At 33.1% G+C, this 24,581-nt stretch overlaps 2 protein-coding genes and 1 pseudogene across 4 annotated transcripts in view; all 3 read left to right on the top strand.

The window, feature by feature from the left end:
* The first annotated feature begins 16,317 nt into the window (after positions 1 to 16,317).
* On the top strand, positions 16,318 to 17,904 carry LOC139510851 (uncharacterized; annotated as a pseudogene).
* A 683-nt stretch (positions 17,905 to 18,587) lies between these two features.
* LOC139512155 (sodium-dependent glucose transporter 1-like) overlaps positions 18,588 to 24,581 on the top strand; it is a 41,115-nt gene continuing 35,121 nt past the window's right edge. Inside the window, exon 1 of the mRNA XM_071299557.1 lies at positions 18,588 to 18,646. The gene's annotated coding sequence lies outside the window, so the exon portion shown is untranslated. The remainder of the gene's footprint in view (positions 18,647 to 24,581) is intronic.
* LOC139512154 (sodium-dependent glucose transporter 1-like) overlaps positions 19,133 to 24,581 on the top strand; it is a 31,214-nt gene continuing 25,765 nt past the window's right edge. The window contains exons 1-2 of one of the 3 annotated variants that reach the window (XM_071299553.1): positions 19,133 to 19,239; positions 22,658 to 22,911. In XM_071299553.1, coding sequence (XP_071155654.1) covers positions 22,672 to 22,911 — 240 coding nt within the window. In that variant the 5' untranslated portion in view covers positions 19,133 to 19,239; positions 22,658 to 22,671. Of the gene's footprint in view, positions 19,240 to 20,721; positions 20,840 to 22,649; positions 22,912 to 24,581 lie in introns of those variants that run through there. The other 2 variants (XM_071299552.1, XM_071299555.1) reach the window with 2 other exon arrangements.

Below are 24,581 nucleotides of genomic sequence, written 5' to 3'. Positions count from 1 at the left end.
TAAATGTTTTGACTCAGGATTCATTGACATTTTATCCGGAATTTTTGAGAACGCAAACCGATAGTGTCCTTTTGAAACGTGAATGTGAATGAATCAAGACGTGAAGGATACTAGTAGTTGGTCAACACAATGAATACAATTTTCAAAACCGTACCATAGTACAACTATGTAGATGCTATAAGGTTAAACTATTAAAACAGACAAAACTTTTATAATAAAGTAACGTTCCTGTTAGTACTTTTTTTTCCAAATTCTATTGAATATATATATATAATATCAATAAACACGAACGTCAAGTATTTTATACTGATGGACAGTTTATTTAGACGTAGATAACAACCTGTTAAGACCTGTATAAATGACCGAAAATTTTCGAGACGTTCCGAGAATTTAATTCTGACTTCCGGCCGAGATATATCGAGTGGCCCATAGACACATCCAAAACTCGCCAAAATATAAACATGAACCCCTCAGGGGTTCATGCAATAATGTTTATCCAATTCTTGAACCAATGCATGTATATATCATAAACTAAGAACGCTGTGCACGATTGTGTCATTTTTTACAAATTACAGGAATAAATTTTTATAAATTTCCTGATACAAAACTTTGAATTTTTCGAAAAAACTAAGGATTTTCTTGTCCCAGGAATAGATTACCTTAGTCGAATTTGGCACAACTTTTTGGAATTTTGGATCCTATATGCTCTTCAACTTTTATATTATTTGGCTTTATAACTATTTTGATATGAGCGTCACTGATGAGTCTTATGTAAACAAAACGCGCGTCTGGCGTACTAAATTATAATCCTGGTACTTTTGATAACTATTTACGCAAATATATCGTATAATCGTCAATTTTTTTTCTCTCTTTGTTATAGTTTAACAAAATATGGCTGCTCATTAAATGCCGTGTTTTAAGCCGAAGTTTACCGATTGTCACCTTATAGTAAACAAAGAACAAAAAGCATTGGTATTGAGCACGTGTTTAACATATACAATCAGATAATTGTTTATTTTAATGAAAGATCCATGCGTATTGCGATCGCCGGGTTTTTACGAGGAGGGTTACGCTCAGGTCACTATGCATACGGAAAATATGTCGGCGAATTGCTTCCTGGAAGCAAGCAATTAAAAATAAATAAACTTCTTCTAAATGTGGACAAATTAAATAATTTTCCTCAGAAAAAAGTATATAAACATAAGTTGTATAATGAAAACTATCCATTTAGTTATAAAAAAAACATATGCATGATTTTTATTTAATTTGAGGTTTCTTATGACTTTAATAAATTCAGAAAAATTCCAAATAAAAAAATGGGATGTTTTATTAAGATTCTTCTAATGGCTGTTCAACTTTTTATTATAATCTATAATTAAATATGTATGACAGCTTGTTCAAATGAGGTGTAAAGTCACAAAAATACTGAACTCCGAGGAACATTCAAAAAGGAAAGTCCCCAATCAAATGGCAAAATCAAAAATTCAAACACATCAAACGAATGGATAACAACTGTCATATTCCTGACTTGGTACAGGCATTTTCTTATGTAGAAAATGGTGGATTGAACCTGGTTTTATAGCTAGCTAAACCTCTCAAGATTCTTGTTAAACAATTCTAACGTGTAAAAATCAACAGTTCTGTCTCTTAAGTCAGACTCTTATCTTCTTATTATATAAGGTGGATGATCACCAATTACAGCTTAGTAAAGATTTCAAACAATCAAATCTCATTGAGCTTGTACATTTACGTAATGCATCAGTTTAAATGTGATCTAAATAAAATATTTGTAAAAGAAGCTAAATTGGTCTCTGCTAAAAACTATTTCCAATACATTTTGATTTTTGATTTTGACATATTTGTTATTTTGTTTTTACGTTTTTCCTTCAAATAAATATAATTTTTAAACGTGGAGGAATTTAAAAACCCTATGTATTTAAAAAAAAAAATGCATTTCCAAATGGCATCCCCATCTGTGAATTGTAAAATACATTAAGACAAATCATTGACCATTATATTAAATAAATTGGACTAATACATCTCCTATGAAGGGTACCATTTCCAGTTTGCTTAACTGTACATAATACATCTAATGGTCTATGAATCTATGCACCAAATCGCCTTTGGTATACCAGCCAGTAAAAGTGAGCAGATGAACGATCGCCTATTTAAATAAAGGCAACAGTACTATACCGCTGTTCAAAACTCATAAATCCATGGACAAAAAACAAAATCGGGGTAACAAACTAAAACTGAGGGAAACGCATTAAATATAAGAGGAGATCAGCGACACAACATTAAAATGTAACACACACAGAAACGGACTAAGCATTAGACAAAATCCTATGAAAATAACAAATATAACAGGCAATTTCACAGAAAAAAATCCTATAAACCTTAATGTGTTCTAGTAAGGTGTATAGGATTTTTTTTTCTGAGACAAGTGCCTGTGATTCAAATGACTGAAGACATCAACTCGCCTTTAGTATACCAGCCAGTAATAGTGAGCAGATAAACGATCGCCTGTTTAAATTACAGGCACTTGTCTCAGAAAAAAATCCTATATACCTTAATGTGTTTTAGTAAGGTGTATAGGATAAAAAAAATTCTGAGACAAGTGCCTGTGATTCAATTGACTGAAGACATCAACTCCAATTAGCACCACGGATATACTTTACTCACAGCTACCCAGTATTTCTCCCAACTAGTCAAAGGTAAAATCACAAAAATACTGAACTTAGAGGAAAATCAATTCGGAAAGTCCATAATCACATGGCAAAATCAATTAACAAAACGCATAAAAAACGAATGGACAAGAACTGTCATATTCCTGACTTGGTACAGGCATTTTCAAATGTAAAAAATGGTGGATTAAACCTGGCTTTATAGCGCTAACCCTCTCACTTTGATGACAGTCTCATCAAATTCCGTTATATTTACATTGATGCGTTAACTAAACAGACACAATAAATAAAACAGTCAAAATATGGGTATATCAGTCATCATCGTAAAAACAATTTTAAAAGGAACAATTTAACAGAACACAAAAACATCTATCTATAAACACATTCATTGATTCGTGTGTCTGACGTCAGAAAATTTTATACATCACATAGATTTGTCGTTCAATGTGCATACAAACAATTTTAAAATTTACATAGGCAATGTTAGCATATAGGGTTAAAAAATCAAAAGTATGTAAGAATAAATTTCAGAAATAGACCGAGATTGAAAATAGTCCAAAAGTTGTAAATAGAATTTATAAGAATCCACAAATAGTTAATTCCACTACGCGATTGAATGATTTTGACGTTTATGGTTCAACGTATATGTCTGACGTCAGAAAATTTTATACGTCACATAGATTTGTCGTTCAATGTGCATACAAACAATTTTAAAATTTACATAGGCAATGTTAGCATATAGGCAACATTACCTTGAGCAGCTGATCTTCCACAACACGCGATAAATGTTTCTCAGTTTCTTTATTAAAAACTAAGCAATAGGCCAACTGTATTCGGTGTATGTTATGATTGTAGAGTGTACATGTGTGACTGAAGCAGGGTTCATCTGACCTTTGTCTTATTTACATTTTACTTTTAAAACAAATTGTATATAACTATTAATGTGCCCGCAATTTTAAATTATTTCCTGTGCATAATTTCAAGATTGTGTAGTGTATTTATCCACTAGCACAAACAACATCGCCTTAAAATTATGCTATTCCGTTTGAAATACATTTTCTACAGGAAGAGGCCAAACTTATATACCAAATCCTTGTATCTATGGATGAATTTAGTAAAGGTTTTGAGTAATTTGTGGTCATGAAATCCTTCACTAAACATCACTACAGACACGTTATAGCAATGCATCGCAAATGAGTTGGGAGATATAAACACTGTAAAAAGATGCCAAAGGAACATCACCGTCCGATATGAAAAATTAAACAATAGTAATTTTTTGTGTAGATGAACTCATCATAAATACCAGGATTAAATTTTGTAAAAAAAGTAAAAAATGCCAATTCATGTACGAAGTTGAAGAGCATTGAGGACCATCGTTCCTAAAAGTTTTGCCAAATACAGCTAAGGTAATCTATTCCTGAGGTAGAAAAGCCTTAGTATTTCAAAAATTCAAAAGTTTTGTAAACAGTTAGTTTACAGTGCTGACTACTGACCTGGTGATACCCGTGTGGAATTTTATTCGACCAGCAGTGACATCGACCCAGTGGTTGTAAATAAACTCATCATAGATACCAGGATTAAATTTTGTATTTACGCCAGGCACGCGTTTCGTCTACAAAAACCTCATCAGTGACGTTCGAATACCAAAAAGTTAACAATGCCAAATAATGTACGAAGTTGAAGAGCATTGAGGACCAAAATTCATAAAAGTTTTGCCAAATACAGATAAGGTTATCTATTCATGAGGTAGAAAAGCCATAGCATTTAAAAAAAATCAAAAATTTTGTAAACAGTTTATTTATAAATATGACCTTATCAATGATAATTCATGTCAGCACAGAAGTGCTGACTACCGGTCTGGTGATACCCGCGGGGAATTAAAAACTCCACCAGCAATGACATCTACCAATTGGTTGTAAAAAAATACCTGATCATAGATACCAGGATTAAATTTTGTATTTACGCCATACGCGACGAAGTTGAAGAGCATTGAGGACCAAAGTTCATCAACGTTTTGCCAAATACAGTTAAGGTAATCTATTTCTGAGGTAGAAAAGCCTTAGTATTTCAAAATTTCTAAAATTTTGTAAACAGTTAGTCTATAAATATTATCATATCAAGGATAATTCATGTTAGCACAGAAGTGCTGACTAATGGGCTAATTACTGTTTTTCAAGGGTAGCATGCGCCAATTACTGTTTTTCAAGGGTATCATTTGCGCCATTTTTTCTTCTTCAGATGTATCAATTGCGTCAACATTCGGAACTCATGTGTGCCAGTTTACCTGTACACATATCTATCATACATAAACAAAAAAATATATATATATATATGTATTCTAAGTTTTGGCTTATAGAATATCATTTGTGAAATAATTGTTACTCTTGGTAGTGAAACTATAAGCTACTACATGCATTAAATTGCGAAGTACTTATACAGCAGCAGTATGAAATGGACATGTTTCAGAAAAGGAAACATTTGCCGTTAAAAATTATGAGAAATATGCAGAAGAAGAACTCAACCGCAGAGACTCTGTCTATGTAATGGGTTGCAAATTCCATATAAATATATATATATATAATCTATATTTTGTTCAGTTGTACATAGTTTTATTTTTTAAAGTATTATACTAAAAGAATTAAAATTACTTTAACTGAGCCAGTGTAAACAACCGGTCCGCAGCCCGGATAAAACAAGAGAAGACAAAACGGAGGGAAAGGATTTTTCTTTTAATTTGCGCAATCGTATATTTTTTTTTTTTGCGCAAATGATACTTTGCAATTTTTAAACCGGTGGTGCAAGCGTAACATTGTAGAGAAGAAGTTGTGGTTCAAAAGGATGTATTTTTGACGCAAATGGATTTCTCAAGAAATATCTAAATCTATGAAAAGACATTTATTTTTGTTCATGTTTGACTTATCTAAAGTAATAGAAAAAAAGGATATGGGTATATATTCATGACGCCTAAATCAGGACATGCACAACAGCAAAAACACACAAAAAGCAAAGGATCAGCGCCGCAATTGCTGTTCTTCATTTCAAAGTAACAGCGAAGCCATTAACACAAAGCCAAAAAAAAAAATAACCTCTCACCTTACTGCAAGTTTAAGACGGCCCTCTTTCAACGGCTTGAGCGAAATTCTTAGCAAAAATAATTTGGATAGATCACCTTAGTCGTATTTGGCACAACTTTTTGGAATTTTGGACCCTCAATGCTCGGGTCCGTTAAAAAAAATAACATGCTGGAAAGTATTAAAGTATGTAGCATATATTTCAGTAATTGAACAAGTGATCCTTGTAGAATACAGAATGTATGTGTACTAATACAAAAATGCATGAATGAATTCTTAAATTGAGGGCATATATTGCTGGTTTCTCAGATATAAAGTGCCATATTTGGTGTATCTAAAATTCCGGTAATTAGTGCAGTACGGTCTGATGTATGAATACATGTATATTGATCCACTTCCATAAAATGTTTTGAAGTGAAAATTTACCGTAGTTGGGAATGAGGGCTAAGAATAGGTGGTGTGCGTCTTTTCATAATTTTAGTATATGTACAAACTGTCCAAAAATTGGTACACATTAGAGAAAAATAAACACACCATCACTTTAAAAATATAGAAGAGCATACATATCAAGCAAGGGGAAACTTTCTACGGCCTCCACACAGCAGGAGAAACAAACTCCGTTAATATAATAGAAACCAAAGGATATGGGGTATCTAGTCATGACACAACATCATTAGTACATGCACAACAAAAAACATACAAAAAGCGCAGGAAGAGCGCTTGTATTGCTTTTCTCCATCTCAAAGTCATAGTGAGGCCTTCAACATGCACGGAGCAGAAAAAAAAACCAACTATCACCTCACAGCAAGTTTAAGACGGCCCCTTGCACAGAATTGAGCGGAATTCTTTGCAAAAATAATTTGGATAGACTTTGTAAGATGTAAGTTACTTTGGGTAAATTTCAGCAGTATTGTTAGAGAATATTTGATTATTCAACGATGGCCATGTTATTACTGCATGGGGATCTAAACATAATTCAACATAAAAACCACCGAAAAGTGATTTCTCATGGCCCTACAATTGGAACCATATCTTCGTTATAATTATGGATTCCATTGAGGTCTATGCCAGAGCATGGGCTAAACGAGAAGAAGATGAACTGGACATTTTGTCAGAATGGGTCAAAACAATCAGGTCTCTGATAAAATGTCGCATTCACAAGTTGAAAAACTGTGTGAATGATCGACCGAATAAAGGCAACAGTAGTATACCGCTGTTCAAAATTCATAAATCCATGGACAAAAACAAAATCGGGGAAACAAACTAAACCCGAGGGAAACGCATTAAATATAAGAGGAGAACAACGATACAACACCGAAACGAACAATATTATAACAATGGCCATCTTCCTGACTTGGTACAGGACACTTTTAAAGGGGAATAAAAGTGGTGGGTTGAACCTGGTTTTGTGGCATGCCAAACCTCGCACTTTAATGGGAATGTTAAATATAACATAGAAATGACAACATAATATTTCAGGACTACAATACAAATAAATAGGAAAACGTATTAGACAAAGAAACACATGATTAATGAATAACAAAAAGCATCAGGTTTAAAATTTAATACGCCAAAAACGCGCCTCGTCCACACAAGACTCACCAGTGACGCCCAGATATAAAAGATCGAAAGCGAAAAAAAGTACAAAGTTGTAGAGCACTGAAGATCAAAAGTTGAAAAAGGTTGTTTCAAATACGGCTAAGTTTTTATGCTTGGGATAAGAACATCCTTATTATTTAGAACAATTAATGCTATTGCAAACAGTAAATTTTATGAAATGAATATAAATAAAGGCAACAGTAGTATACCGCTGTTCAAAAGTCCGTTTTCAGAGACAAAGGGGCTGTGAAATGTCCATCATCTCTTCATAGTATCTTGTAGTTCCTTCGGACACAGTTTCAAGTAATATTGTCTTTCTATGTAAATCGTATAACTACGAATGTCTAGTAAAAGAATTAGGAATACATGAGCACTCAGGTAATCCCACATACAAAACATATCATTTGACAAGGATATTTTGGCGAATCACAAGTCTTTTATTGCTTAAATAAACATAACATTGAACAACAAATCGGAGGACTTACCTTGTTTGTATTGGATACCTAAGCTTCTCAAAATTCCGTACAAACAACGGTACATTGCCGGCTCATCTGCATATTCCATTAAAGAATTGATCATTAGATTGACTAAAATTTTGTCCGCAGTGAAAGAGGGTTTACAGAAATACTGTGAAACTGTTTACTCCCGTATTGGTATTAACCATATGTGGATTCTTAAAAATTCTTAAGAACTTCGGAATTATTCTTAATCTCGGTCTCTTTTTGAAATTAGTTCTATATCAAAACTTTTAATTTTTCAACCCTGTATACCACCATTCCCCATGTAAAATTGAAAAATCGCCTAAAAGAAATAATCAATAATGCCTTACTTCGTATTTTATTTGGCCTTTTAAACATTGTTTGATTTGAGCGTCACTGATGAGTCTTTTGTAAACGAAACGCGTGTCTGGCGTTAATATAAAATTTTAATCCTGGTATCTATGATGAGTTTATTTGCAACCACTGGATCGATGCCACTGCTGGTGGAGATTTGTTTCCCCGAGGGTATCACCAACCCAGTAGTCAGCACTTCTGTGTTGACTTGAGTTATCATCGATATGTTCATAATTATAAATTAACTTTTAACAAAACTTTGATTTTTTTGAAAAACTAAGGCTTTTCTACATCAGGAATAGATTACCTTAGCTGTATTTGGCAAAACTTTAAGGAAATTTTGGTCCTCAATGCTCTTCAACTTCATACTTTATTTGGCCTTTTAAACATTGTCTGATTTGAGCGTCACTCGTGAGTCTTTTGTAGACGGAACGCGCGTCTGGCGTTAATATAAAATTTTAATCCTGGTATCTATGATGAGTTTACTTGCAACCACTGGGTCGATGCCACTGCTGGTGGAGATTTATTTCCCCCAGGGTATCACCAGCTTAGTAGTCAGCACTTCTATGTTGACTTGAGTTATCATTGACATGTTCATAATTAAAAATTAACTGTTAACAAAACTTTGAATTTTTTGAAAAAACTAAGGATTTCCTACCTCAGAAATGGATTACCTTAGCTGTATTTGGCAAAACTTTTATGATTTTTTGGTCCTCAATGATCTTCAACTTCGTACTTTATTTGGCCTTTTAAACATTGTTTGATATAAGTCTTTTGTAGAAGAAACGCGCGTTTGGCGTAAATTTAAAATTTTAATTCTGGAATCTATGATGAGTTTATTTGCAACCACTGGGTCGATGCCACTGCTGGTGGAGATTTATTTCCCCGATGGTATCACCAGCCCGGTAGTTGGGACTTCCGTGTTGACTTAAGTTATCATTGATATGTTCATAACTATAAAATAACTGTTAACAAAACTGTGAATTTTTTGAAAAAAAAACTGAGGCTTTTCTACCTCAAGTATAGATTACCTTAGCTGTTTTTGGCAAAACTTTTACGATTGTTTGGTCCTCAATGCTCTTCAACTTTATTTGGCCTTTTAAACATTGTTTGATTTGAGCGTCACTGATGAGTCTTTTGTAGACGAAACGCGCGTCTGGCGTAAATATAAAACTTTAATATTGGTATCTATGATGAGTTTATTTTCGTCATAAAAAAGCAGAAAAATACAAAAAAGGATACATTTGTATAATTTTTTGACGCAAAGAAAGTATTTGATACAGTTGAAAGAGACTGTCTACTAGCAGTATGTTTTTAAATTGTATTACTTCTTATAAATTCAGTAATGTCAATTGTGCAGTCAGAGTAAATAGCTTTATGACATCCTTTTTTTCTGTTGCTCTTGGTGTAAAACAAGGCTGTGTGTTATCGCCGACTTTATTTTCTATCTATGTAAATGATATAGTTTCAGATATTAAAGAAGCAAATTATGGTTTTCAAGTAGATGACATAGTGGTCTCTATATTTTTACATGCTGATGACATTGCATTGATTGCACCTGATGCAGAGAAACTGCAAAAGCAGTTGGACATTTTAAACAAGTGGTGTGAAAAGTAGAGATTAACTCTAAATATAAACAAAACCAAAATTGTTCATTTTAGGAATAAATCTATACAAAAAAGTAATTATCAGTTCAAATGTGGTGAACTTTGTCTTGAATATGCAGCTTGTTATAAATATCTTGGTATACTTTTGAATGAATTTTCGGATTATTCAATAATTTCCAAAGAATTGTATGTCAGCTAATACAGCTCTTGGTGTTTAAAGCAAAATTTTGTAAAACTGGTGGTATGAATATTGATGAATTTACTAAATTATATTGATGAATTTACTAAATTATATGACACTTTAGTCAATCCCATTTTTACATATGCTTCCGTAGTATGGGGCATTAATATACATTATTGTATAAATAGTTTGCAAAACAATGCTTGTAAATTATTCTTAGGCTTAAGCAAGAGAAGCAGCAATTTAGTTGCTAGAGGTGATATGAGTTTTTATCAGGTGGTGCACTACTAAAAGTTGAAGGTTTTAAACTATGGAATCGTCTTAAAAGCGACAATATCAGTAATATATGTAAAAAGGTTCGTACCTGGGCGATTAGAAGAAAATCGTCATGGGATAATAGAGTTTTTACAGTTAGCTCGTAAATATAGTTTGATTCAAAATGTAGAAGATGAAATTAATTTGAGTAATGTATGGGATTCTATACAAACTTTTGAAAAAGAATCTTGGCATCATGAAGTATGGAATGATAAAAATAATGTCAATGGTAATATATTAAGATTTTATAGATTGTTTAAACCTTGTATTGGTACGGAGCCTTATGTGAAGGTAATTAATAATAGATGCCTCCGACGCATTTTGTAACTTTTTAGGGGTCCCGGTAAAGTGAGAAACGGAACAGAAACGAAACAGAGCGATACGAAACGAAACGAAACATGACGAAATGAAACGAAACATGTAAATTAAGAAACGAAACACAACGAAACAGAACAAAATCCGTTTTTTGAGGAACTGATTTTTTTCATTTTCGTCTATATTATTGCCTAGATTTGACAATTGATGTCCTTATCATATATTTTGTAAAGGTAATATTGCATGTAATGTTTTTGATGTTCCAAATGGTTACTTCTTTCCTAAATTAATTAGCACTGAAGCATGAATTCATGTTTTTTTGCCTTTATCTCCGCCACCAAAAATAGATCAAAGTCTAGAGTAACAATTTTTGATTTTTAAACTGAAACAGAGGAGCGGTTCACTTTTCAGGATATGTTCTAATTTTAAACGTTATTTTCGGGGGGAGGAGACATTTAATAGGCAGAATTTAAAATATTAATTTTATTTCTATATTGAGGCCTGAATTGTGGTATGATTGCCAATGAGACAACTATTCACTAGAGTCCAAGTAAATGTAAGCACCGATAGGCCAAAATACGGCACTCAAAAATTAGCATAACTCAAAACTGTCTACTCGATTATTAAAGCACCCGACATTACAAAATGTGTAAAAATTTAAACGAGAAACCTAACTTAATGATTTATGAATTAGTTATACAAGAAACCCCAATATGAAAAGCAGCAATCAACTACAACCATCGCAAAACAGGCTCTTGACTTTGGAAAGACACATATAAAGATATGGCGGAGTTAAACATATTTTTTCTTAACATGGTCCGATGGTGTAACAACATTAAACAAAATGCAAAAATATGGCAACAAAATGTCTTTAATGCAGTATGCAATCAATTGTTTAAAATTTCGTACTTATTTCAATTTGAATGTATATCCGTTTGTAATCAGCACATAAGATGTTACAACTCCAAATTCAATGTGACACTGTAGTAAGGATTGAACGCTTATACCGCCACCCCCCTTCCTTGATATCATTTCGATAATTTACACACTCTTTTTAACCCCAAGTCCGTTGGAAAAAACGGGCTGCAGTTTTTCATGTTTAATAACAAAGCCACTCGAGGAAGAGAGAATTTGCAGACTAAGCTGGAAACTGTTGCAATGTTTCAAAGATTTGTATATTTCCAAGATATCAAGTTCCCATGATGACAGGCTAGGGGAATTGGCATGATATCTCTATGTTTCTAAATGAGACTAGCCTTTGTAAGCTCCTCTCTCTGTCAATACTTGCCATCTATGTCCGTCATTTTAAACGTCCAAGAATAAGAACAAAAGAAGGTGTGGAGTATATATCAATGCGAAAGCAACCCTACGCCCAAAACAAGCAGAATACATATAATCTTCAACAATCTGTATGTGTCAAGCTAAAAAATACCCAGAGTCTATAATAGTTGTTGATAAATCGAACAGAAACTACTTCTGCTGTCAACACAAAATTCTGCAAATAATAAAAATCCAGATATATATGACGTTGTCGTAGGACAACCACGTATGAGGTTATGGGCTTTGGACAGGCGAAATCAATGGTTATGTAGTGGGTCTACACTAGTTTTGAGATCTCAGGGATCTCCTTTTAGTCTCAGCCAAATGATCAACAAAAAACCGAGTTCATGTTTTTCTCTGACTCCTTAAGACGTATTTACAATAAATCCATTGGACGTTGGATGTGTACTGCGAGTAATCTTAGATCGGTACTTAGTGTCTTTTTGTTCTTGGGATGTACAAGTACCCGGCCACGTCCACTCTGTTTTGTAAGATGTATTTCTATTTGTATCCATCTGATGAGGTAAGCTTTTTCAACTGATTTTATGGTTCGTTCTTATGTTGTACAGTTAGTACTTACACCACTGTACCAGGTTAAGAGAGGGTTGGGATCCATCCCGCTAATGTGTTTAACTCCGCCACATTCTGTATGTATGTACATGTCCCAAGTCAGGAACCTGTAATTCAGTGGTTGTCATTTGTTGCCGTTTTTCGTTCTTTTTTCATACATTAATTAGGGTCGTTAGTTTTCCCGTTTGAATTGCTTTACGTTTGTGATTTCGGGGACTTATAATAGCTGACTATGCGGTATGGGGTTTGAAGGTCGTACGGAGACCTATTGCTGTTAATTTCTGTGCCATTTGGTCTTTTGTGAAGAGTAGTCTCATTGGCAATCATACCACATATTCTTTTTTTAGCCATCACTTGGCGTCCGTCGTCGTCGTCGTCGTCCGTCTGAAGTAAACTATTTCAAACATCTTCTCTTCTGAAACTATTGAACCAACCAAACTTAAGCTGAATGATCCTTTGGGTACCTAGAATAAAATTTGTGTTTTATTTTCCGTTTCGTCAAAAAACATGGCCGCCATGGCTAAAAATAGAACATAAGGGGTAAAATGCAGTTTTTGGCTTATATCTGAAAAACCAAAGCAGTTAGAGCAAATCTGACAGGTTAAAGTGTTTATAAGGTAAAGTTCTACCAGCCCTGAAATTTTCAGATGGATCTAATTACCCATTGTTGGGTTTCTGTCACTAAATTGGTAGTTTTAAGGAAATTTTTGCAGTTTTTGGTAATTATCTTGAATAGTATTAATGATAAAGATAAACTGTAAACAGTAAATATGTTCAGAAAAGAAAGATCTACAAATAAGGTCAATGACCAAAATTGTCAATTGACCCCTTAAAGAGTTATTGCCCTTTGGAGAATTTTACACAATTTGTTTATCATGTTTTCTAACTTTTGAAAATCTTCTTTTCTGAAAGCACTCAACCAATTCCAACCAAACATAAACTGAATGATCCTAAGGGTATCTAGAATAAAGTTTCTGTTTTATTTTCTGTTTCTTCAAAAAACATGGCCACCATGGCTAAAAATAGAACATAGTAAAATGCTGTTTTTGGCTTATATCTAAAAAAACAAAGCATTTAGAGCCAATCTGACATGGGATGAAAGTGTTCATTAGGTCAAATTCCCTGAAAAGCCCTGAAAATATTTAGATGAATCTATCAACCCATTGTTGGGTTGCAGCCACTAAATTGGTAAGTTTAAGGAAATTTTGCAGTTTTTGGTTATCATCTTGAATATTATTAATGATAAAGATAAACTGTAAACAACAAAAATTTTCAGCAAAGTAAGATCTGCATTAAACCAAAAAAACAAACTACAATGGACACTTAATCTCTTAAACGAAAGATAAATGCGAAAAAAATCAAGGTGAGCGATTCAGACTCTTGAGAGCCTCTTGTTTATATAATGTATTTCCGTACGGATTCACTGTCACTGTGCATCAAAATTCGGAATATATTCCTGGTTTCTACTTCGTCGCTGATGAAAGCTTCCAAATACGTTGGGCGCCAATGTAAAAGCCGGTTTCTTCAGGCTTTTAGTAATGAATAACTAAAACGTCAATCTAGGGTTCTGTAGTAACTTTTATTCAGACTAACGAAGTTCTATAATGGATATGTAAATAAAGCCCTGTAAAATATAAATGTACTTATAAGTTACAGATAGATAAATCTGTTTACTAAGTCATAATAATTAAAACTAATGTTCGTAATTCATTATCATACAAACTTATTTAGCTGCATACATATGTATCTGATCACAAAAATATATAATGTGGATACCATAGCAATTACTTGTCTCAATTACAATTATACCAATTCGACTTTAAGTTATTATAGTACATGTTCTCATAAAAAACTATGCTGTCTCATACCAAAGTCTATCGAGCAATACTTGTGTTGATAATATAAACGACTAAAAACGTAAGCTGCATGCTTGTTAAATCAAAAAGCAACTAATCACAAAAAGTAACAATAAAAGCAAAGCAAATATTAAAAGCTAAAACTAAGCGAAACAAGAATACAATACAAATACACTTAGCTTACCTCACATATCGTGCAAGTGGCACATTTCCATATAAACCATTATATTACAACCACTACATCTTTGGTAACTAAGGTTTAAATATATCTGTATAACAAAAATGATTATTATAAATCTTTGTTCAGGGCAATTGTTTATAGTAAAAATCAATATTAAACCTTGATATCTATTTTTAGTTCTTATATCGATTTACTTTAATTCGATTAACCTTTAAACATTACAACATTCTTTCGGTCCACTCGACACTCGCAATCATTCAATTTATATGTAAACTTTATCTTCAAATCATTATACCAGATTTAATAAACTATTGAAGTATTATTTTATATGATCGTAAAATTCAACTCTTCTTATGTTTTAATATACATTTACGATCTCTTTTGTTATGAAATTAAACTCTCGTTCTCGACATTCAATCTAAACATGCATACGTGTAAAATATAAACTATTGGACAATTATTGCATAATTAATAAAGAAAGATATAGGACTGACCTTATAATATTTATGAAACTCCAATCACAGAATTGTTATTGTATAGATTAATTTCTGAAGTTGTTAATTTGCAGATAGGTAAAATATATGTGTTGATCACAAGATGTCTTACCATAACATAGAACAAAAGAATTAAACCGCCAAAAGTACTGACCAATAGTAGAAATGTCCGAAAGCTCTCAAATCAACCGTGAAAATAAAGTAATAACTACAGTGAAATCAGACCTAGCCAAACAAAAAGAATAGAATTCGACTCCGTCAATAGTCCATGTCAATAAATAAGTAAATAACACATAATACTAATCCTTAATTACAGAATGTAATTAATAAGCTAACAATATAACTTTATTCAAATGTGTACTAATATCAATTACTAAGAATATAAAAATATACAAAATACATAAAATAACAGGCTATCACAAACTTATTGAGTAAAAACCAATACAGTAATAGTCCTTATTAAGTAACTTTATGATAACGTTAAAACAGACAACGCCGCTGTTCAATTATTTTTGGTCACAATAGGGTTTTTAATATTGCACATCATGCATACAATCATTGATGATGAAAAGTTTGAATATCGTCTTCTCTGAAACTAAAATAAACCCACTCAATCTTTAAAAAATAATTTAGGAGATGTAGGGTGAATGTTATAATGATACAGCAACACACCGACACAAACAACCGAAAGACAAAGATCTAGAGGTAAAAGTGAACAATAAACAGGCGTATAATCATTACGTCAAGATCTAAATCGTCCTCACTATTCATCCATCATTTATAACAATTCCATCTGGTTTCTTTTCAGATTCAGGGTCACGTGTCCTTTGGTAATATTAGGCTACTACGATTGAAAAGCCAGACCTTGGTGTCCACCTTCTTCGTTTGCCAACACCGAACATTTCATTCAACTCAGAAAATATGACTCACCATTTACATTGGTATATACACGTGAATTATTCGCAATTCATCAATTTTGATGGTTAAATGTGAGGCTTCGTTGCGTCAGCTATGCTATGTACAGAGCCTGTTCAAATATTAAGGCTTCTTGCCACGTGTAGAAATGAGGAAACATTGAAATTAGAGTATCTGTTACTGTGGATCGTTTGAATATCAGTCTCAAACAGAATTGGCGATTTTTTCCTTTGTGACTAGGATTATTATGTCCCATCTACGTTATTGGGGCATAATGTTTTTTGGTCTGTGCTGCTGTCTGTCAGTCCGTCTTATCAATACCAGGTTTTAAGGTAGATTAAATAGGTTCACAACAACTTGAAACTATATGTACATTATGACATGGTATTTTTTTTTTTTAAATATATGCCAAAATAGGCTTTTCTACCATATTTTGGGATTCAATGAATATGAAAATGTGATATGTGAAGCGAGTCGTATTGTCCTATGGATACATATTCTTGTTTTATTTTCATCTCCTTTTCTTTTATTCTCAGAGATTTTTTATTATGGCAGTCCATGACATTCTTGTATTTTGTTTTTGTTTTGTTGCAAAGCAAGCAAGATAGATTGTCTTGCTTGCTTTGCAACAAAACAAAAACAAGTTCATGTAAACCTTAAAAACTACATGCAACAGGTACCATCGACTTCAACTTTATGAAGATGTCGTTTGTACTTCGAAGTTTCTTTTTTTCTGGAAAATGTTGTAGATACTAGCTAGTTGTAGGAGTGTGTCAAGATAAATGACTAATAACTAAACACAATGTATTTTCTTTATCTTGGGTTAGTTTAAAGACGAAAGTAGAACATGAAGAGTCAAACATACAATATGGTGTGAATAAAGATCTAGCTACTGATTTTGCCCATACAATCAAAATAAAACCAAGGAGTGAAGAATTTACCTTGAGATGGTTTGAGGGTTTCATAAAAAGATGGCCAGAACTTTAGAGTGGCGAAACCTAGAAGTTTGGAGATTCTACGTGCAAAATGTGGTTCTGTTGCTAATGTTGAAAATATTTTGCAAGCTTTAAGGAAGTCGTCCTATTAAATGTTGATGAAAAGGGTATAACACTGAATCGTAAACCACCTAATGTTGTATCTTGAATTGAATGTACCACATTATCAGTAACATCTGGAAGGTCTAGTACTACCACCATACTTGGATGTGGAAGTGCCTCGGGTTTTGCTGTTCCTCCATATTTTGTATTTGAAGGGAAAAGAATGAATAATGAATTGATGAATGGTGCAACACCTGGTGCTGTTGGTGCAGTATCAGACTCAGGATGGTCCAATACCAACATATTGAGACAATATTTAACAGATCATTTTCTTAAATACATCCCTGGCAGAAACAATGACAATGTACTTCTTCTCCTCGACGGGCACAAATCACGTAGCAGATGACATAATTGAATGGGCACAGGAATACCACATCATCATTCACGTCTTACCAGCTCATACCTCACATATTTTACAACCTTTGGATGTTGGATGTTATGGGCCGTTGCAGCGTATTCATGATAATGAATGTCACAAAACCATACGTCAAAACTCCTCAGTAATAACCAAATACAACATATGTGAACTAGCCTGCAAAGCATACTAGAAAGCACTGTCCCCAGAAAACCTTCAGTCAGCATTTAGGAAAACTGGAATATACCCCCTGGATAAGACTGTCATCAACCAAAATCAACTGAAACCATCAGAGGTTTTTACAAGAAATGAGGAATGCAAAGAAACTACGGAGACTATAGATGAACCAAAAACAGATGAGATACACATGCAAGTAGTCGAAGTTGATATGAATAGAGAAGTAACGGAAGCTGTTGAAAGTGCAGTGACTGATGTTGTTGAAGATATGCAAGACCATGATACTGCTGTACCACACTTCTTTGCGGAAAGAATAAACAAACTAAAAAAATGAAGTCCGAAAATGACAAGAAAGAAAGAAAACCCCTTGGAACGATTGTCTCTGGTATGCCAACAACTGAAAATGAGGTAGCAGAAAAGGTTAAACAGCATGTTGAAAACCAAGGAAAAAATCAACCAAGCAACCAGAGTAGTAAGAAAAATGGAAAACAAAATAAAAAGAATACGTCCTCTTCTGCTTCATCACTTACATCAGGACCTAGCCACACTGAACCTGGACCTAGCCACATATATAATAAACCAGGACCTAGCCCCACGTCTCAAAAAACAGGACCTAGTCACATATACATTGATGATTCCATGGACTTCAGCGATACAGACAATGAAGACATTCCAGAAGTGAATTATGCTGTGTGTGTAAACAGTTTACCCCCAATCAAATTAGACTTGGGTTGGTGTTGAACTTACCAAATGGGTGCAGTGTGACAATTATAGGTGTAAGCACTGGACACATCTGAAATACTGTACAGAACTGCGGAGGGCTGTGAGGAGGAATACCAAGTTTTACTGCATGCATTGCACGGACATGGAATAGACAATTTGGCCAAATTTCCTTGTTATTGTTACTTGTTGAAAATTTTATTGTTAATTATTTAATTTTGTTGCTTTTTTTCAATACTTACCCTTTTAAAAAATGCGAAAATGCAATGTGCTTGGCCTAATCTGTGTGACGTAACAAGGTTGTACATCCGGTTGACAAACTTGAGGGGCGACAGTAGAACAGGCATTGATTTCAAGTCAGTGTTCACTTTTGCATTTCCGTTATACTACGTACGGTCTTTTGTTGATTCTTTTACATGTCAAAAGTTAGAATTTTATTGAATCTTTATGACTGCAAATTATCGGGAATATACGGGAAACGTAGCTGAAAATGCACCGCGATATTCGTGAGGTGGACGGACTTTGGGGAGTGGAGGATATTTAAGGAATAAATTGCATTAGAATACACCATCGTCGGGCAGATTTTCTCATGATGGGCCGTTCCTCAATACATGCAATATACAGATTTTGTTCCGTTTCGTTGTGTTTCGTTTCCTAATTTACATGTTTCCTTTCGTTTCGCCGTATTTCGTTTTGTTTCGCTGTGTTTCGTTTCGTTTCGTTTCTGTTCCGTTTCTCACTTTACCGGGACCCGCAAAGTTTTGCGTTATTATAACGCAAACATAGGAAGAAAATTATAAAAAAAATATGTGTGGCGCTTATAGGTTTCCGTAATATTATCTGTTATCGGTTTGTGTGTATTTTCGTAAATTACACTAATCTACTCGGTTAACAATTTGACACTTAAAATTCGAGATCATCTACATTGGCACCAGCCTAATTTTATAAGGTAAGCTTAGTTTAAAAGCTACTACAAAGGTCACAACAATTGTATGTACACGATTTTATTGCTCCTAAAATTCATTTCCGTTAATCAGTGGCGGATCCAGAGGGGGGGTTCCGGGGGTTCGCACCCCCCCCCCCTTTATTTTGGCCGATCAATGCATTTGAATCGGGACATATGTTTGCACCCCCCCTGCACCCCCCCTTTGCCCTGGGCTAGCACCCCCCCTTTCGAAAATTCCTGCATCCGCCACTGGTTAATATAGCCAAAGCCGCAGCGTTATCCAATATTAGTACGGTAGATTCGTACATACAATTAAGTCGAAGACTATTTTTAAAAACGGAATGCGGTACAACTTAATTATGTCGATAATTTTGCCCAAGAACTTCATTTCATAGTTTCCTTGATATGACCTACATTTTGATTGTAAACAAATCGGCATTGGAGGCCAAGTACGTCAGCTCTTTTCTGCGGAAAAAGTTCGTTCTAAAAATAACACAAGAAACAAACAGACGTATGGAAGCCCAGTGGTGAGCATACATTTTTTTTTACAGGCATATTAACGTGCATGTTCAGTTCAGTAATGACATTGTTTTAAAGACCAATAATTTTATTTTATTTTTTTTGAGACCGAAAACCTAAAAACAAAAAAACGAACACAAAAAAAAAAATATTAACTAATAAAAACTATCAAAATTATAGGTAATAAATACAATCAAAAGTTATTACAAAACAATAATTTTAACTTAACATCAATTCAAAAGATATGCAGAAATATATAGTTCAGTCAATGTTCATGTGTGATAGAAATCTCATATGACAAAACTATCAACACACATACAAATGTAAATATTTATTACAGCACTTTCATACTATTTGTTTGGCAATATCTTTTGTCGTTTTGAATACTTTAACTTTTAAATGACAAGAAAAAATGTCTTTAGAAATTTACAAGTTGACTTTTTGTAGGTATGCGTCTTTGGAACATGCTCTATTCTTTTGTTGATATTATTTTCCACATGCGGAAACCCGGTGGAAATAGAACAAAAGAATCGAAGCTCTTTGTTAGAGAAGGCGATAAATGCTTACTGCAATGTTTACTATAGTAACAAAAAATTTAAAAGTTAATAGAAACAAATAAAATGACAATTTTCTTCTCAATTACGAAATGTTCTATTATAAAAAAAAACATTTGCATAAGTTTTCAATTTATCTATTACATAGTTAAGCAGAACAACTAGATATCAAGTCGACGACATGGGTATCTATCAAGTTGGATGTAGAAAATGCATAACTTCTGATCTATTAGTTCAGAAATTTCCGTGTCTGCCCTTCCATTATGTGACTCAAGAAAACATTCTAAAAAATGGGTAACAAAAAGAGAAAATCGAGAGCACCTTTTTATGTTAGGGCGTGTTTGAGTTGAATATTTTGTCTTGAAAACGTACAAAGCAAGAATATTTGATACATCATCTCGTTTCAGATTATATCATTTTTATAAATCAAACCTACAGGTTGACTTTATAACATAAAAAAAATTACAGTACTAAAAGATGAAATATATGGGTCAAGTGAAATACCTATCCAATGAATCATAAAAAACAGAGTAGGTGTGTTCGAATATCTATTTTTAACTAAAAGTACTTGACGACAGTCTTAGGATGTTAAAAATGCATATCTTCGAACAAAAAATATTTGTGTGTGTGTGATAACTAAAGGTTTATAGTCTTCAACTACTAAAAAAATCTAGTCTGCCCTTCACGAATTATTTAATTAGAATTTTTTTAAATGTTTATGAATTTTCAAAAATTCCACCCGACAACCGATTAGACAATAGTTTTAAGTTGAATCAATGCAGACAAGATCATTAACTGATGCTCATTAGCTAGTAGATACATTTGTCTTTTTAAATACAACTGACATATAAGGATCGTAATAATACTATGCTAATAAATTTATCAGTTTTCAAGAGCACAAATTGGCAGCGCATCATCCCTACAATGGCTTCCAGTTTGATTGTGAAAATTAACTGGCGTAATCTGGGGAGATAATTTTGACGAAGTAGAATCCTGACTGTTCATACTGATTAAAACTTTTTTTTACTTCGGAAAAGAAATTTTTGAAGAAGAACTATGTAAAATAACACAGAAGTTTACTTTCTAGCTTATCTAGCCCCACGCATCATGTCAGGCATTTTCATTACTTAAAACCATTAAATATCATCTAATCACAGTCTTGAACATTAAAGGGGCACTAGCTACGAGATGTATAAAAAATCTATAGTATTATTTTTTTTTGTTCAATCATTAATGAAAGTGAAATAGTGAAATAATAATTTGCTTTTATCAGCTAAAATAGTTCAGTTTTGTCAAAATCAGCTAACATTGATAATGAATTATTCTCTTGCAAGTGAATAATTCGACCTCATTAAATCCGTATTCATGTGAACTCCAATTTGACCCCGTAGAGGGAGGTAGAATAATGCATGCATTGTCCGTGTACGGTTATTTAAAGGAAAAGAATGTCATCATTTAAAGTGAAACAAAGGTAAATAATTTGATTAACTGATTCGATCCACAAAACATAATTCTTAAATAGGTAAAAACGACGATAAACATAAATTTTTAATCTATACTACAAAATTTAACAGACCTATAAAACTCCAAGTGCACGAGTTGCGTAATCTATTTATATCTATGTTTATGTTTACATCGCTTATATAGTCATAGAAGATCAACGCGATAGTTATTTAGATGGCGTCTTGGCTAAAATTCACACGAAACAAAGCTACATCTTATTGAGACCATGTCCTGTAAATTGATTATTTTATACTTTTGGAAGTTTGGAAAAATGTTTTACATTGTTATAAATAAAATATGAGAATTTGAGTCAAATCGGGGAACATAAATTTGGCAGCTAGTGCCTCTTTAAAACAAAATATAAAATAAAAATGTACAGCACTGCTGATGTTTAGTGTTTTGCTCAGGTAGGCTGTCATTGTGCAACACAGTTTAATATAGAACCTTTTGGGAAAAACAGATCTCTTGTTGTCAGAAAACACTGTCAAACATCCAATCCACGCTGATCTGTATCCACACTTGTATTCGTAATGTTCTTTGATTTCGTTACTTAAAAACACTATTAAGATGCAATGACCATGATGACATGATCGAAAAAAATCTGTTCTCTTTTACATATATGATCTTTGTTATTGACGAGAGCATTTTATTTTAAACTGAATATAAATTTATGCGCATTCACGGTTTGTATATGTAGTATGAAAGTCAATGTTTATTGACATGGCCTCTTAAGTGTTGCCATTTTGATTTTAATTTTTTGCATTTTACTATCAAAATAACATAAGGCAAGTCATGTTATGTGTCAACAGTTTAGATAAGTTAATAATTAGTTAATTTTAATTTAGATTTAGATGCAACAATGAGAAAAGGAACAATAGAAAAAAACGATGAGAAAGACGTAACTGAAGGCTTTTGCAATGGTAATTCTGATGATAACGTTAAGTCTTCCGAGGATAAGCAATTGTCACCCGAAGGAAAAGTTTCAAACAATCAGAAAACGTCATCCATCTTGGAATTCAAAACTAGATTGAAATTTGATGAAGCATATCGAAAAAAGTTTCTCATTTTTGTTACAATCTGTTACAATTTCTTCGTTTTGGTGAGTACATTTTTGTAACTTTTATTTCCAACAGTTCAGATTTTGTGAAAAGATAACGTTAGAAACATACTAATATCGTATCAACAACAATCTTTTACCTTTTATATGTTATTTAAGGAATGACTGTAATATTTTTTCTGTCTATGAAGAAATAACATCAAAAATGTGGTGCACACTAAATAACCCGCGTTTGTGCATCACAATTTTTATGTTATTTCGAATAGACAGAAAAAATATCACTTTTTGCACTAAAGTGTCTAGATGATATACCCTGTTGCATGATTAAGGACTAAGGAAGTTCGCTACTCAGTTTCAAAATAACAAGCTTTTCATAACACTAGTATATATTGATAGGGGATTAATAAAGGAACCAAAAAAGCAAAAATAAAATAAAGGTCAATGTGCTTGTTTTGAGATAGAAGCCATAGAAGTTTTGGCGGGAATCTCTTATGTTTAACGAACTGCTTTGCTGGCGGTCATCTTGGGTGATGGTTCGGCTACAAAATAACCACACTTTGTCAGCACTTCATTAGGAACAGTCATGCCATCTTTGGGTTCATTCTATTCACTGGTTCTCTAGAAGAAAACATTTGTACATATTCCCCACAGGGTCCTATGTTGAACGTACTCCCCCTGTTGGAAGCCATCTTGGATTATTATTATATGGAACACCGGATGTTATTCTAACCCGAATAATTCAGTCGTTATATTCCGCTGATCTACGAAGGCTCCTCGTGTGGGAGAAAATCGGACACGGAAAGGGCTTGAATTATTCGAGTTAATGTTATTCGGAAAACATCTGTTCTTGCTATTGCCACATTTCATGTACGTGCGCAATAGCTTATCAATTGACCTGTTGAGTAAGCATTAGCATCTTAAGTTTTTTTTTTTGTAATATATATTTTTATTATTTTCATATCATTTTCAAATCTCATCTACAAATAAAGATGCACAAACAAATTATTCTGCTATAAATCCTAAACATATAGTTAACCATACTTGTTTCAAATTATAAAATACAAAGTCAGTAACAGAATACAGAGTACATCTGCATTGAGCTCTATTTCTTAATAATATTATCAATGCTTGACCATTTTTCTTTTAATCTTATTGCTTTACTGGTAGAGCACAAGTTCATAGAGACCATGTCAACCCTATAATAATAGTTTAGCCATTCAATTGCTTCAGCAACAGATGGGACTGTAAATCTAACTCTACATAAATAAACATATCTCTTCAATATCAGAATACATGTATTAAGAATATCTTTAAATAGATGATGTTTAACACCCAAGATTATACTTGATAAGGTTGGGAGAAAGCTTACATTACATACATCTTCTAACTTTTGAAAAAAATTAAGCCAGAATGTTCGAACATAACTACATTCAAAGAAGAGGTGTATGTATGTTTCTTTAGTTTCGGTACAAAAAGTGCACAGTTCTGTTTCACTATATTTACACTTCATAAGTAAAGTATTTGTTCCTAGAATTCTATGGAGTAATCTGTATTGAAATGCCCTTAATGTGGGATCTTCAGTTATAATTAAAGGAAGACTAAAAAAATAATTCCATTCTTCGGCCACAATATCTATTCCCAATTTCATTTTCCATTTCTCTTGTATGCGTGATAGGGTTTCCTTTATTTTATCTAGAAAAAATTTATACAAA

The sequence above is a fragment of the Mytilus edulis genome, chromosome 2, assembly GCF_963676685.1.
Source record: "Mytilus edulis chromosome 2, xbMytEdul2.2, whole genome shotgun sequence".
Lineage (NCBI taxonomy): Eukaryota > Metazoa > Mollusca > Bivalvia > Mytilida > Mytilidae > Mytilus > Mytilus edulis.
This window is presented reverse-complemented; position numbering and strand designations above follow the sequence as displayed.